Consider the following 14,832-nt stretch of genomic DNA (forward strand, 5'->3'; position numbering starts at 1 on the left):
CTTTCTATAATATTAATGAATATTTTAGCTGTGAGATCGTTCATAAGGATTTTTAACTTTAGATTAGGCTAGTAATTTTAAGCCTTAATATTTGACGAAGCCTATTGTAATTTTAATTGAAAATTATTAATGGCCAATAAATTGTCTATTGTCTATTGTCTATTGTCTATATTAATCATGGTTTATAGCATGAGCTAGTTCAAAATGCAAACAACTCACTTAGGAATTAAATAAATATAAAACCGTTTGAATAACTTAAGATATTTTATTGGACAGTGTTTCATACATAGATTAAGTAGTGTATAGCAAATAAGCAATATTTGAAAATGTTGCACAAACTATTTATTCCTAAATTAAAAAGTATCAGCTGATATTAAGAATTCAAATGTAATATAAGTTGAGTAGTAAGTAATAAAAAAAATCTACCTTAAAAATCTATACCTCATTATTTTTAGGGTTATAAAAATAAAATCATTCAAAACTTTTCATTTTAAAGAACATATGTAATATTATCTGTGTTTATTTGAAATGAATTTAAAATTTTGTATGGATCTTGCAACAATGACTTAATATACTTATAATCTTAAAATAATTTGTCCTCAAACAACCAAAATAAAATAAACAATAGAACTCTCACTATTGGGACAGAATATTTTGACATAAAATTCAATAACAGTGTTATAAAGGCTTAAAGCTCATATTTTTTATTTACAAAAATATATTTGTACAATCCAAACAAATAAGTAATAAATATTTTCCTACAAAGTAATAAACCATTCAACAATTTTTTAAACTAAAAAAATAACAGAACTTAAAATTTGATGTAAAGCATTATGTAACTGAATCTAATCTACATATTAAGAAAATAAATATAATTTAATCTAAAAATAGAAATATCGAGGTTCACCCCTATCACACGGATTACAAAATCAACCACATAATTTATCACTTTAAAAGGAAATGTCTTTGGACAAGAAACTGATAGTCAGTTTTGCTCAAACTAAATTTATTGCCTAAATTAAATATATTCACAGTGATTCCTTATTTTAATGAGGTATTCCGTCCTGATCTGGAAGGTAAAGGCTGAATACCGACACAGTAAATATTCCTGTGAGGCCTATTAGAGCAGCAGTTGTGGTAAGTGTGAAGAGCTGAGCGTATTGGTAACGGCAGTACCAGACGAGGCATAGGACCAGAGAAAGGCAGGTGTAAAGTAGGGTGCTAAGGTTCCAGTCGGGGGGTTGGACTGGACTGACAGGAGTGTTGGGGGCAGTGGGGGGTCTGGTGGGAACTCTCTGGCTGTGCACCAGACAATGAACAACACAGTTATCATACAATCCACACGCCTGCAAGGTCTGCTGATCACTTCCCAGAACTTGGCCATTGAAGATCAACCGGACCAGTTTATCCGCTGATAGTTCAATACTAAAATGTCGTCTGCAACAAAAATAACACTTTAATCAAAATGAAATTTCAGCTACATCATTAATCATTGTTATTATTGGTAAAGATAGTAAAACAAATTTTGTTTTGATGAACAAAACAATTCATAAAGTAATGAGTTCAGACTATTTCTGTCTCTGTTTCAACTCTTTGATACAAAACCAGTTTTGGTCACAACCATTTTATTTATAAGGTGAAGAGCAAGGATCATTTTGAAATAGTACATAAACTAAAAACTGAAATGCTTAAATGAACCTATTTTGTGTAATAACACATTTCAATATCTAAAGAGTTTTAACATTCTTGTATATGTGTTTGTATTATGCTTTTAACTTGTACGCTACAATGTCATGATTGATGATGGTAATAATTTTAAAACCCTTCACTTTAACAATTCACTATTGTTTTATACAGACATTACATTTATTTCTGATAGCCAAGTCTAAAATCAGATAATATAATTAAAAATTAACAATATTCAGATATTGAAATAACATAGTAATTGATTACTGTAGGCTAATACAATTTTTTAAAGTTTGTGTTTTTGGGTATGCTATTATATTGTAATAATCACAATAATAATATTAATGCCATTAGAAAAAAATATATATATCTTTTATGGACAATCTTACTGAAGAGAATAGAAAGGATTAACCAAAGTCATGTAATATTTCTGTAAAAACATTTTTTGTTCATACTTTGTGAATAAATGTACAAACTATTATAAACCTTCAGTGAAACTACCAAATGCCTCTTGGTCTGACCTTAGTAGTCGCTGAAGCGGATTTTGCTAGCTCCATGTCTACTCAGACTGTTACAAGATCAGATATTTTCTGGGATCTGTCATCACAAGACACTGATAGTACAAATGTTCTGGAAATTTAACTGATAAGGTCTTTCATTTATATAATGAAGACTTCATAGGACACTCTGTTTCTTAACACGTTCGCTACCACCATGTTAAGAAAAGTCGTATACCCATAGACCAGCCGGCTCAAATGTGAGCGCACGGTTTCTACCTGTGCACCGGCGTCCCAAATATGCGCCGCTCGGGGCACCTAAAATAGACTGACGTCCCATATTTGCGCCACTGTTTGCATGCCACTATTATTGCCTTGAAAAATCACTGATCTATTTTAGAGGCTTGATACTTTTGTATTGGTCTATGGGGATGTCTGACTCATATGTGGGACGCTTGGTCTCTGGATATCTTAAAAATTACGTCCCGCACAGTTGGTAAACTTGTTCATTGTAGCCTACACTGTTCTTGTTGTACACCTCACACCACGGGCTTCTTTCTTCTGAACTACGGTTGAGGTTAAGTTTTGTCAGTATTTAGAAACTATTGTAGAACAAAATGGAACGAAATAAGAAACGTAAGCTTGTGTGTACTGACAGTGAAATAGATCGTGAACTGAGTAATAGTGACTGTGAATCTGACTCAAGTTCTTTGTTTTCATCAGATGGACAGAGTGAGTACGTTCCGAGCTCTAATAGTAGTGTAGTAGGACAAAATGAATTGTTTGACATTGAGGCTAACGAAATTGTAAACAACTCCAACATTGTCACTGATGAAACTGAAGTCTCAAAATAGTTTGGCAGATGACTCTAACGTGCAGTTTGTAACAAATGAAGTCCACAATGCCTACGTTAGTTCAGTTGCTTGTTGGACCAACACAAACAATGTTCCACTAGTTCACGAGTTTACAGGTAAAGAAGAAATACACTTACAAACAACAGATCCCGTTGAAATTTTTGGTGCTATTTTTGACAACGTTCTCCTAGAAAAAATAGTTACTTGGACAAATAAGAGAGCATCAATCATTCGAGGAAGTCCTCTTCCTAAACATGCATCATTGAACGTTTGGGAGGATGTCAATATCGAAGAACTTAAAAAGTTTTTGGGTTTGTGCATGTTGATGGGTAATGTAAATTTACCATCAATAAAGCACTATTGGTCCAACGATAGCCTATACGAACATCCTACTTTTGGGCGGACAACGTCCCGTAACCGTTTTGAGTGCATTTTAAGATGCTTACGGTTTTATGATCCAGACACCGACAACACAAACAACAGAATGCATAAAATTGAAAACGTAGTAAACCATATCTTAGCAAACTGTGCTCGAGTTTACAGCCCTGGTAAGTCGCTTTCATTGGATGAAGCTATGGTCCTCTTTAGAGGACGACTGTCGTTTCGGCAGTATATAAAAAATAAAGCAACAAAATATGGGATAAAACTTTACGAGCTGACTACATCAGGATACTTTATAAATATTATAATTTATCAAGGAAAGGGGACTCTGATGGACACAGATAAAGGCCACTCCTTTGAAGTGGTCAAAAAGTTAATTAAGGACTACATTGGCAAAGGCCACATACTTTTTCTAGACAACTTTTATAATAGCGTTGAGTTAGCGGAGTATCTCATGAATAACAAGACCAACATGAGTGGTACTTTGAGGTCAACTAGAGCTGGTAATCCGGAGGTTGTGGTTCAAACAAAGTTGAGAAAAAGGGAGTCTATAAGTCGCCAAAAGGGAGATGTTACAGTTATGAAGTGGCGTGACAAGAGAAATGTGTTAACCATTTCAACGTCGAATGGCCCTGAGATGGAGTTGGTAACAAACAAAAGAGGGGAACAAACAATGAAGCCTAGCATGGTTGTCCGTTACAATAAAGACATGAGTGGGATAGATCGCAGTGATCAAATGATCTCGTATTATTCCACTCCCAGAAAGTCTCTGCGATGGTACGTAAAAATGTTTTTCCATCTGCTAGACGTCTCCTGTGGAACGGTGTCTACATTTTCTCAAAGCTTGCCACCAAAACAACCTACCAGAAGTTCAGGATCATCGTAATAAAACATTACATTCAGATAGAGCCCATGCCAAGGAATCCTCGCTCCAGCCACTCTTCACAGTCTGCCCATACTCCCATGAAGCTGGAAAAGCGTCTGAGATGCCATGTTTGTAGAGAGAGAAACCAGAAGAGGAAGCAAACATTTTATACCTGCTCCGTCTGCAGAGACTCAAATAACAAACCGTTTGGCCTATGCATGCCAACTTGTTATAACCAGTGGCACAATAATTAGACTATGAACGCGTGAGCACTTTATTAATGTAACATAGTACATTCTGAATATTTGTGTAAATTTAATAACTTATATAAATTTTCACTTATTTTGTAAAATATTTATGAGATATGGGTTAACAGTCGTGTATTATGTCTTGTAGAGTAAAAAGAATCCCATTTGTGTTTTTGTACCATGAAAAAAAACTGTATTTCTACTTTATTTTCTTATATTCTACTTTTTTAATTTCTAAACTTAAAATTCTTGTAGGCCTATAGCCTAATAAGATATGTATAATAATACATTCAATAAACTTATATTTTTATGACTCTGTTATTTTAGCTTTTGTACCATGAAATAATATACTCTCATAATAAGATATGCATGTTTGATTGAAACTTACCCTAAAACCTACAGTAACTGAGCAAATAATTAGTGGCTCATATATGGGACGCTTGGTCTGTGTTAAGATTTTGATGCTATAGACCGAGCATCCCACATATGCGCCGCCGTAAAAATTATGCAAATCAGCAATATATCAAATAAGAACAATACAGACGTACATTTTAGGTTATTTTATTGAATTATAGCTCAATTCAACAATATTTTATCTTGGTCTGTGGTTAGTCTCACACCAATTATTCTCGGTCTGTGTAGAACAACCACATTTTGTAACGTTGGTCTGTTACGGTGACCCGGGCGGCGCAAATATGCGCCACCTGGTACCGAATGTGTTAATATCTGATTAGAGTTTTAAAAATATAATACAATAGTGACTAGAATTTGTTAAGTGATGAAATTTCAGTACGTAGGCTATAAAATGTGACATACAACATACACAGCCAATTCGGGAATACATTACGTTCTAATCCCCTACTTTTGAAGTTCTTTGTGAAGTCATAAAAAGTAGTGTCATACTTGAATGGTTTCCAAAATATCTACCCTTTGTTATCAGACTGTAAAGAGAGGTTAGACTACCCTGTAGTGCCAGATGTCTGGTGTGAGAGTGTGAGTTTTTAGGTTTCCCAAACTGCTCTTTGAAAACAACTGACATTCCAGCTGTCTTGCAATGTGGATCATAAAAATCAGCAGAAATACTGCAGGCAAAACCTACCATTTTATCATGTACGTGTTAATTATGTCAATGTACTTTTATTGGGTGAACAGTCGAGTATCGAAATCTGTCATTTTAAATGTCACTTGTCATCTTTGCACGTTACCTGTGTTTTTGTGAGGAAGTTTTTAACAAAATTGAATATTATGAAAGCAGGCTTCTTTTCCTTCTTATATTTTAAATGCACACCACAGCATAAATAATTATTTCTTATAAATATTTCAAGGTCAATAACATTTACATTGTTCATTCTTGTAACCCGTTCTCTGATGTAGTTTATAGCAAGAGCAATATGAGGAGGGGTTGTCATAATATAAACTACTAAGAGTTTGTAGTTTGCTTTTCTTTTTATAATATATGACACATGGAGATCCATTTCAGGTGTCATTTTTTCTGACCATAAGAATATAGTTTGGCTACATCTTAATAGTACAAAAAACTATGTTCTTATCTTTCAAACACCTCAAATAGAAATGTTTAATTTAATACCAGACCTCCAGAGAAAAATTTAAATGTGTGAAGGCAACCAAGCATTAACATGGATCAAAACCTTAAATGCAACAGTCAATTACATAATATATAAATCAGCAGGTTCTGATGTCGCTTTTCAAGTATACCATGCTTATTTTATGTCAGGGACAACTTATGTAATCCATTCCTTAGATTTCACTCTTATTAGTGATGATTTTACACTAAAAGAAAAAGCTCTAATAGAATCTAGAGATGCTGGTCCACTGCATTCTCATTGACTTCTTAATTTTAAGTTTAAACTATGAAATATACATGCATGTACATACTTGAATTAGCACCTGTTACACATAAATACAGTGGGGAACGTGGGTAATTCGTAAGTCATGTTGTCAGTGACAAAATTCAAATATTATACAAATTTGATTGTAATATTTATATAACAAATAATGTTAGGAACAAAATTAAATATTCTTCAAACAATAAACAAATATACAGTCTCATGCAATAAGAAAATCATTACATGCAGGTCATATACATTCATTTTGACAAATGCGTTGCATGGCTAATCAAAGTATTTTCAGATCGTGTATAACTGCTAAATTTGTTGAAAATTATATGGCCATGGTCAGTGGTGTGATGGGAACTCTTTATTGTAAACATAATGTAAACATCAACCTACTCTGTCAGTACGGAAACGGGCTACACAGATGATCCATTGCACTTTAATATTGACTAGTCTACTTTTAGGAATAATGTACAATGGACAAGTATCATTTTACAAATTTCAAATTATCTAAAACCCACGCTACTATAAAATAATACATTAAAATTACACACATTATACCGTATTTTAATAATCTTTATTCAAGTAATATTATAAATAACTATAATACAGGGTATAAACATGATTTTTCATACCACATTAGTATTCCCGAAGACATGAAGAATGAGCATGATAAGCATGAATTTAATATTACACTAAAATTATCTTATTCTTAAATTTCCAAATTATGTGCTGGAATTATTACTGTAAAAATTAGCTGGTAAGTTTTAAGAACATTGTTTTAAAATTACAATATAAATAGTATTTAAAAAAACTGTATATTTTGAGGTGTCATATGTTATTTACAATATGTATTGTGAACATGTAAATAAACTTATGACAAATAAATGTCTGTCTTTTATTAAAAATTTTTCTGCCTGTATAATTAATTAAGAATCAAATACATTTTTCGCTGAACAATGTCAGATAGAATGCCTTAACCTTAATGCGTGATGATCAGGTAAGTGAAACTGTATTGTATGCATGTATAATAGAATTTATTTGATAAGATTTTGCATTGTGAAATAACTGTATTTTTAATGTACAGATTTAACTTATATTATTTTCAAAATTAAAATTTTTAATTGGAAAAGTAAAATTTTGTTTTATGTAAGAAATACTTTTCTTACATTTTGGAACTGCAATAAAAGTTTTATTTTTTGTAAGACACACTGATAACATAATGGATTTTTATTTGCAGATTTAATATATTATTTTCTAATGCAGAAAGCTTTAGTTTATAAATTATAAATTCAAGTTCATAAAATCGTTTTCTGTGATGTACTCAATGAGAATATATATATATAAACGTGTATACCTACACTAATACATAATCTAAAGTGGTTTAAATAATAATGTGCACGAATAAAAAGTCCTTACTATTATGAAATGCTTAAACTAAAACTAAGCAATAAATAATAGACTCTGAACTGAAAAAAATAATTGGTAAATTAAGTCATATTTTATATGAAGAAACAAAAAACCAAAATAAATAAAATTGAATATATTTAATAAATTAAAAGTTATATTATTTCCACTACCATAACATAAATGAAAACAGAGGTGAAGTTATAAAAATAAAGAAATTACAGAATAGTTTGGTACCTACAGTAATAGAAATATGTAAATTTGTTCTATTTTTAACATTGCTGGTTCATGTAAACCGCTGATTAAAAATTAAAACATTGGAGTATACTATGCAGTTACATATTTGTATTTAAGTATTAGAACATTTCGTTTCAAATTCTGCCTCAAGTTAACACTTTCCACACTCCTTGTTCTGATTATTATTTCTTGATTTAGAAAATTTGAGAACTTTCTGAGAATAAACTTAGGTTAACCAATTGCACCTTATTATTTTAGTTGTAATAATACAAGGGTTATTCAGAAAATAACTCTTATTTAAGCATAGCACAGCAAGTAGTGGGATAGCACTACCATGTTGAAATTGGTGTGTACAGTGGTTCAGTAAGCTTCAAACAGTGCAAGGTGTAGCATCGTATGCTGAAACGTTGCACTGTAATAACCCCGAAACATGAGTGGCATAATTGAAAAATCCACCAAGTGTGAAGTGTTACTGGATTTCTTTGGGCAAAAAATCATTCAGCAGCCGAGATTCATTGTGAACTGTGTGTGTTTTTAGTCCAAACATTCATGATGAGGAAAAGAATGGTAGGCCTTCTCTTGTCAGTGATGAAAAACTGAATAGAAAATTCCGTAAGAACCACTGTTTCACAATTTCCGTAATTTCCTATCACTTTCCTCAAATTTTTCTCCAAGTCTTTTACACAAGTCAGTACAGAAAAACTAGGATACCACAAGTTTTGTGCTCATTGGGTACCAAAACTGCTCATCCTCACACAGTTCTAAGAACAAATAAATATTTTGGCCAAGTTCAAATAGGACATTTCTAATCATCCCTCATACATTTTAGACGGCTCCCAGCAACTTTCACCTTTTTCCGTATATTAAGCGGTGGTTTACATTTCAGTGGTTCACCAATGAAATAGGGCTTCAAAACCGTGTGACAGGTTGGTTAGATTCACAAGTGGCAGATTTTTAAGAAGAGGGTATTTTAAAGACTGTTCTAATATATGACAAGTGCTTGAATCTATTTGGCGATTATGAATAAAAATAGAGAAGAGTTAAAGTTTTTAAATATATATAATAACATTTTTGCATCTTCACTGAATTACTTTTTATCTCAAAACAGATGTTACTTTCTGGATAGAGCTTATATTTTAATAACAAAGAATATTAGAATAATGATCTTAGATTTAGCTGACACTACTAATGTTCTGTTCTAAACAAAATTAAGGTGGTTGGTTAGAAAACTAAATTATTATTTATCAAAGCTCACAAAATAGTACTAAGAAACTTGACACATTAAATTACCTTTTGAACTCTCCAAGCTGTTCTTGTAGTCTACCCTCTACTAGTTTCTGATCCTCATTCAAGTACTTCAGCCTGATCCTGATCTGGTCCCCTTCTCTCACGGTCTGTTCCTCCACACTGTTCCTTGTTGGCTCCGACAGTAAAGTAGCTGCCTGTGCTTTTAAAAATGGCCCTATCCTCTTCCTCAGATTCTGTTCACTAGAAGATGAATCACACTGTGGTTCTGTGGCTGCTGATCCTTCTTCTGGAGAAAGTTGTGTAGCTTCTGGACTTGGATTTGCATCTGTTCCTTCACTCACGCAAGTAGTTGATGACTCACTGTCATCTTTTTCTTGAGAATCGTCAGTCAATATTTCAGTCTCAACACCATCAGAGGCATCTTGTTGGCCTGTGTCAATGGCATTGTCAGTGTCTGGGACTGCTGCTGGTGGTTGAATTGATTCTCCACCTTCAACAAATTTTATTTCATTCAAAATTTTCCCTCCAAATTATTTTTAAAGACATTTTCAATTTTACAAAATAGATTAGAATAATATATTAGCCACAGAATATTTGCCTGAAATATTCAGGCAAAACAAAATTTAAAATATATAAATACATCAAATGTGGTTTTCAGTCTTTCTTCTAAAAAAAAAATACTTAATTTTATTAACAAGATGTCTCATTAAAAACTTATATGATCTAAAATACTTATTATCTAGTTCCTTCATTGTAGATGGTAGTTTATTCATAAACCTACTTCACACAACTGTTAACAAGTCTCATTTATGATAACAAAATTAGCTGGTTAGTGGATGTAAGTTACCTCATTGCACGTAGTCATGATTTAATCCCATTTACATATTTTACTGAAATATGTAGAGAGAGTACAGAGTACAAATTCTTAACATTCTACAAATTTCTCACAAAGAGCCAGTTTGTATTTCCTGTAATGACTTATATATAATGATAACTATTTGCATTAAGAAACATCCTGATATTGAGCAACTCCTCCCCAAATTATCAGTTGATATGTCATATGGGCTTGAAAATATGCCTGGGGGACTTCCTGATCCAACTTGCCATTTAATCGCTTCAATCTAAATACTTATACAGCCGCATGTGTAGCTGACTCATTGATACATGTATATAAATTTAAATCAAAAACAACTTTATTCATATGATGTGTACAATTATGTTTAAAATTATACAAATAAAGAGGAGCATCAATTATATTTTATTTTTAAATATTTTAATATTTCCATACATTCTTCAAATGAATATAAAGCTTTATTAGTCCAAAATAATTTAAAGTGCTTTTGAACAATAACATATTCTATATTGAACAAGTCTTTTGGGGTTTTATTTATAAACATAATGCCTTCCGAGCTTTGTTCCTTATAATGAAATACAAACGAGTGTTTATGTACTGCCAATTGCTTTCTAATTCGGGTAAAGTAATACAAATTCTAACATACTTCTAAAGTGCTATAAACTTGAAATTTGGTACACATGTGCCTCTTGCCATATAGCCAATAGGAAAAGTCTGAAAACCAGAAATTTTTATTTGCAAACCCCTCAAAAAATTCGTGAAATTTGGCACATATTTCACCCTTGCAATACTTTCTTTGAAGGCGATTGTGGGTAACTGTTAGAGCTGGCTTGAATCTGATGAAAAATCATTAGTGGTGAATGAAGGGTACTGCAGGAAAGGTCCAGTGTTTTTTGTCCTATCTCTTATGTATACACGACAAAACGCTCGTATAGTTGAAATTTCAGAGATTTCCTGATTATAAACAATTTCACCAAAATAGTGGCTGACCACTATATTGAATGCTGGTCAAATATAATATTCTATATAAATTAGGAAATTACGTAATCTAAAAAAGGTCCAGTCACTTTTTGCCCCATCTCCAACGGTTAAGCCACAAAACGCCCTCAACATAAAAATTATGATTAAATTCAGAAAAGTATATAAACTACAGACTACTTTTAATTTCCTGGGAAACCTCATTTCCGAATTCAACTTAACACAAAATTTCTCTTATCCCCGAATTTAGCCAACACTCAAATAGGGGCCTGTGGGCAAAGCGAAAATGAACTTTTTTGTTTTTCTCTGTTAAAAACCAATTCATTAGCAGACAACCAATTTTGAACAAAATTTAGATTATTTACTACTCCAAATAATTAGATTTTGATTTCTCTATTACTGTGTTATCATCAGCATGCAGGACAACCTCTTTAGGTAATGTGCAATCAGGGTCATTAACGTTACCATAAAGAATAGTGGACCCAAAACAGAGCCCTATGGGACACTACTGTTAAAGGTAAAAGACTTGAAACATTATAACGATTATAATACATATTACTGTCTGTTCTCCAAATACGATTTAAAGCTGCTAAGTGCCTGATCCTTAACTTTACAGTGTTTTAGTTCATTCATAATCAGATTGTGAGACACTTAATCAAAGACCTTACTAAGATAGCAACATGTCATTACAGCAAGGTTTCCTTTTCTAAAAGCAATCTAACATTTCTTCAACCAATTTTATTAAAGCATGTGTTTGTTGAAAAACTTTCTCTATAACCAACCTGAGAACAGGTAATAATTTATATCCCATATAAGACATTGATTGCTTACATAAAACTATTTCAAGGAGCTTAGAAAAAATTGCAACCAGAGTGATATTCCTATAATTATTAATATCACCTCTTTTCCCATTTTTAAATACTGGATCTACTTTGCTTGTACACCATCTGGAAATGTAACATGGGCTATACTCATATTTACAACACAAGTTAATTGTGTTAGAATAAAAGTACTATTGTAAACTATTTTAAATCAACAACACTTAAATATAAAATTAGGTAATTTGAATTTGTCAGTAATTATAAATAATAAACATTATAAATTAATCATTTATCAATTTGTTAAGTAATGTATAATTACTAAAAAAGTCGTTCATTTAAATTTATTTCAATTATGTCTAACAGACTGCAATTTATACATCGCAATATTGCATATTTGAAAACAAATTTAATTCTTTGATACCTGGTTAACCACATTTTCAAATCTGGCTTTATATTAAACATTGGTTACAACTCAGCAAACTTGAGATTGTCAGGAATTCTCCCCAATCCAAAGAAAATTTAACAAAATTATAGAAATGGTTACAAATTCTGCATTTTACTTTATTTAATAAATACAGGTGTTTCATCTCATTCAGAAACTTTCTAATTTTAATATTACTATAATTTGCTCAGCAGAAGTTGAAATTGTGTTTAGACTCCATAACATAAAACGTGAGGACCATATCAGTCTTTAATAGATGAATCTTCTAGAGTTGAAAAATATCTTGCCTGGCTGAAATGAAGAAATCATTTTAGTTTCAACTACTTCACCAGGATCTGGTTATCATTTATTTTATTTTACAGCATGTAATTGCATAATTACAAATAAAAAAGTTAAGTTTTACAAAATGATTAATTAAACACTGATTAATTGTTTTACCGAATATATATATATATATATATATATATATATATATATATATATATATGTTCTTTCATTTAATTTTAATACATAAACTTTATTATTTGGGCCCATAATAATTTTTAAAACTATATTTATTAACATGTGTATCATCATGGTATCATCTCGTGATGAGTTTTTTGGGACCGTGATAACATATATTTTGTCATATTCAAATATTGGTGGGATTTGCAATATTTGCTTATTTGTTCTTATTTCAAAAAGAAATTATTTTTAGATCATACCTTAATAATGCCTTACAAATACATTCTTTAATGGGAGCATGTGGGAAACTTTATTCCTATAACAATAAACTGACCCATCATTTTGATATACTCACAAATAAGAATTTTAGCACAATAGTACTTTTTGTAATTGGGCTAAATTGCTAATAAATACCCAATTGTTATTTGATAGCATAAAACCCTTTACAAGACATCTTTGTAAGGAAGCATTACTAAATTAATTTTTAGATAGTACAAATGATTGGGTCCGATTCAGAAATCTACTGTCAATGTTGAGGAAGTTTCAATCTTTTTAAGTGTAACTTTTGGTCTACATTTGATTTACTATACAAAATTCATTTGGGATTTTTTTTTTTAATTGAGATTTGAGAAAATTTAGAATCTTCAACAGTACTGGACACCTGAAAATAAGTTTTTTTTTTAAGTGGCTGTAGACTTTAGTAAAGTCCTCCTATGTTAATTTTTTCCATAAAGTATCAAGAGCTCCAAAGTGAGTGAATGAATGAATTAGTTTACTTCCATCAAGATTTTACAATATACACAGGAACAGAAAAGATACACGTAATAATAATTATTAATCTAAAGGAACAAATAAAAGTAACTAAACAGGTTTCTTATAATAAATTCTTATCTTATGTGCCTGAGGAAAAGTTGCTCTAAGGAAATGGGTCTACATAGACAAAGTGGCCTGTGTGTAGACCCGAGTTGCTCAAGTAAAACCAATAAATGCAACAATGAGTTTGAACTATTATTGTTTGCAATGCCAATGTATATGTCTAGAGTCAATGTGAAGGGGTGTGTCCGTGGGAGAGGGGGGGGGGGCGGAGAGGTAGAAGTCAAAACCATCGTTGGTTGCTATCAGTTACTTGGCCTCTGATACAGTAAAATTAAAAATTATGTTATTTATGTGTTATTTTTAAATAAACATTGAAGGCGCAGAAAAAAATATTAGTATTGTTTAATAAAATTTGGGAGATGTAGTATCAATTAGTAGTTGATATTGATTAATTCACTCTTGAGAGATCGAATTCTAGTACTATTGGAATAACGGGTATTATGTGAAACTGGAGAAAAGACGTTACTGGAATTTTTGTAAATATAAAGTAGGAGATTCTTGATATAAAGTTGTCTTATAGTAAATATTTGAGTTTCTCTGTATAGAGTGTCAGTTGGGAATCTTCGGGGCTTTTAAAATCCTATTTTTAATATAGTTTTTTGAACATTGAGTGGTTCAAGTATTGTTTTATATACACCACCCCAAGTGATTATTCCAAAAGAGAGCAGAGATTGGACATACACGTAGTACGCCTCTCATCTGCCTAGAAGCACTTAGGTGATTAAATGCAAATATATATTTACAGAGATTCTTTTTTAGTAATTCTTGGTTCTAAGTGTATATTTGTTAGAACGAACAGATCAATACCAAAAGAAATGATAACACCATAGAGATATCCTAAGAGTATCTTACTAACCTGTTCTGTTTCGTGACCGGCGCTCTAATATAAGCACTGTTCTGATGTTGTGGTGGCTCTCTCTTATACTAGTAGACCACCATGCTGCTACTGCAAGCACTACTACCAAAACTACAGAGAAAAACTGTACGACCTCATCGCCAATACCCTCTATAACTGACATTTTCCACTCTAAATTTCTGTAAAAAAAAAACAAAGAAATATTTAATTAAAATTAAACATCGTGTGGACAGTTGAATGGAAATATTCTACTCTACATCAACTTAAAAACTAATTCATTGACATT

At 31.7% G+C, this 14,832-nt stretch overlaps 1 protein-coding gene across 4 annotated transcripts in view; it reads right to left on the bottom strand.

Annotated features, from left to right (window-relative positions):
• Positions 1-245: 245 nt before the first annotated feature.
• The window catches only part of LOC124368991 (transmembrane and ubiquitin-like domain-containing protein 1), a 29,085-nt gene continuing 14,498 nt past the window's right edge, over positions 246-14,832 (bottom strand). For all 4 annotated transcript variants that reach the window (XM_046826582.1, XM_046826583.1, XM_046826585.1 and 1 more), the window contains 3 exons: positions 14,547-14,725; positions 9,319-9,766; positions 246-1,437 (listed from right to left, as the gene is read on the bottom strand). In XM_046826582.1, coding sequence (XP_046682538.1) covers positions 1,047-1,437; positions 9,319-9,766; positions 14,547-14,709 — 1,002 coding nt within the window. In that variant the 5' untranslated portion in view covers positions 14,710-14,725 and the 3' untranslated portion in view covers positions 246-1,046. The remainder of the gene's footprint in view (positions 1,438-9,318; positions 9,767-14,546; positions 14,726-14,832) is intronic.

The sequence above is a fragment of the Homalodisca vitripennis genome, chromosome X, assembly GCF_021130785.1.
Source record: "Homalodisca vitripennis isolate AUS2020 chromosome X, UT_GWSS_2.1, whole genome shotgun sequence".
Taxonomy (NCBI): Eukaryota; Metazoa; Arthropoda; class Insecta; order Hemiptera; family Cicadellidae; genus Homalodisca; species Homalodisca vitripennis.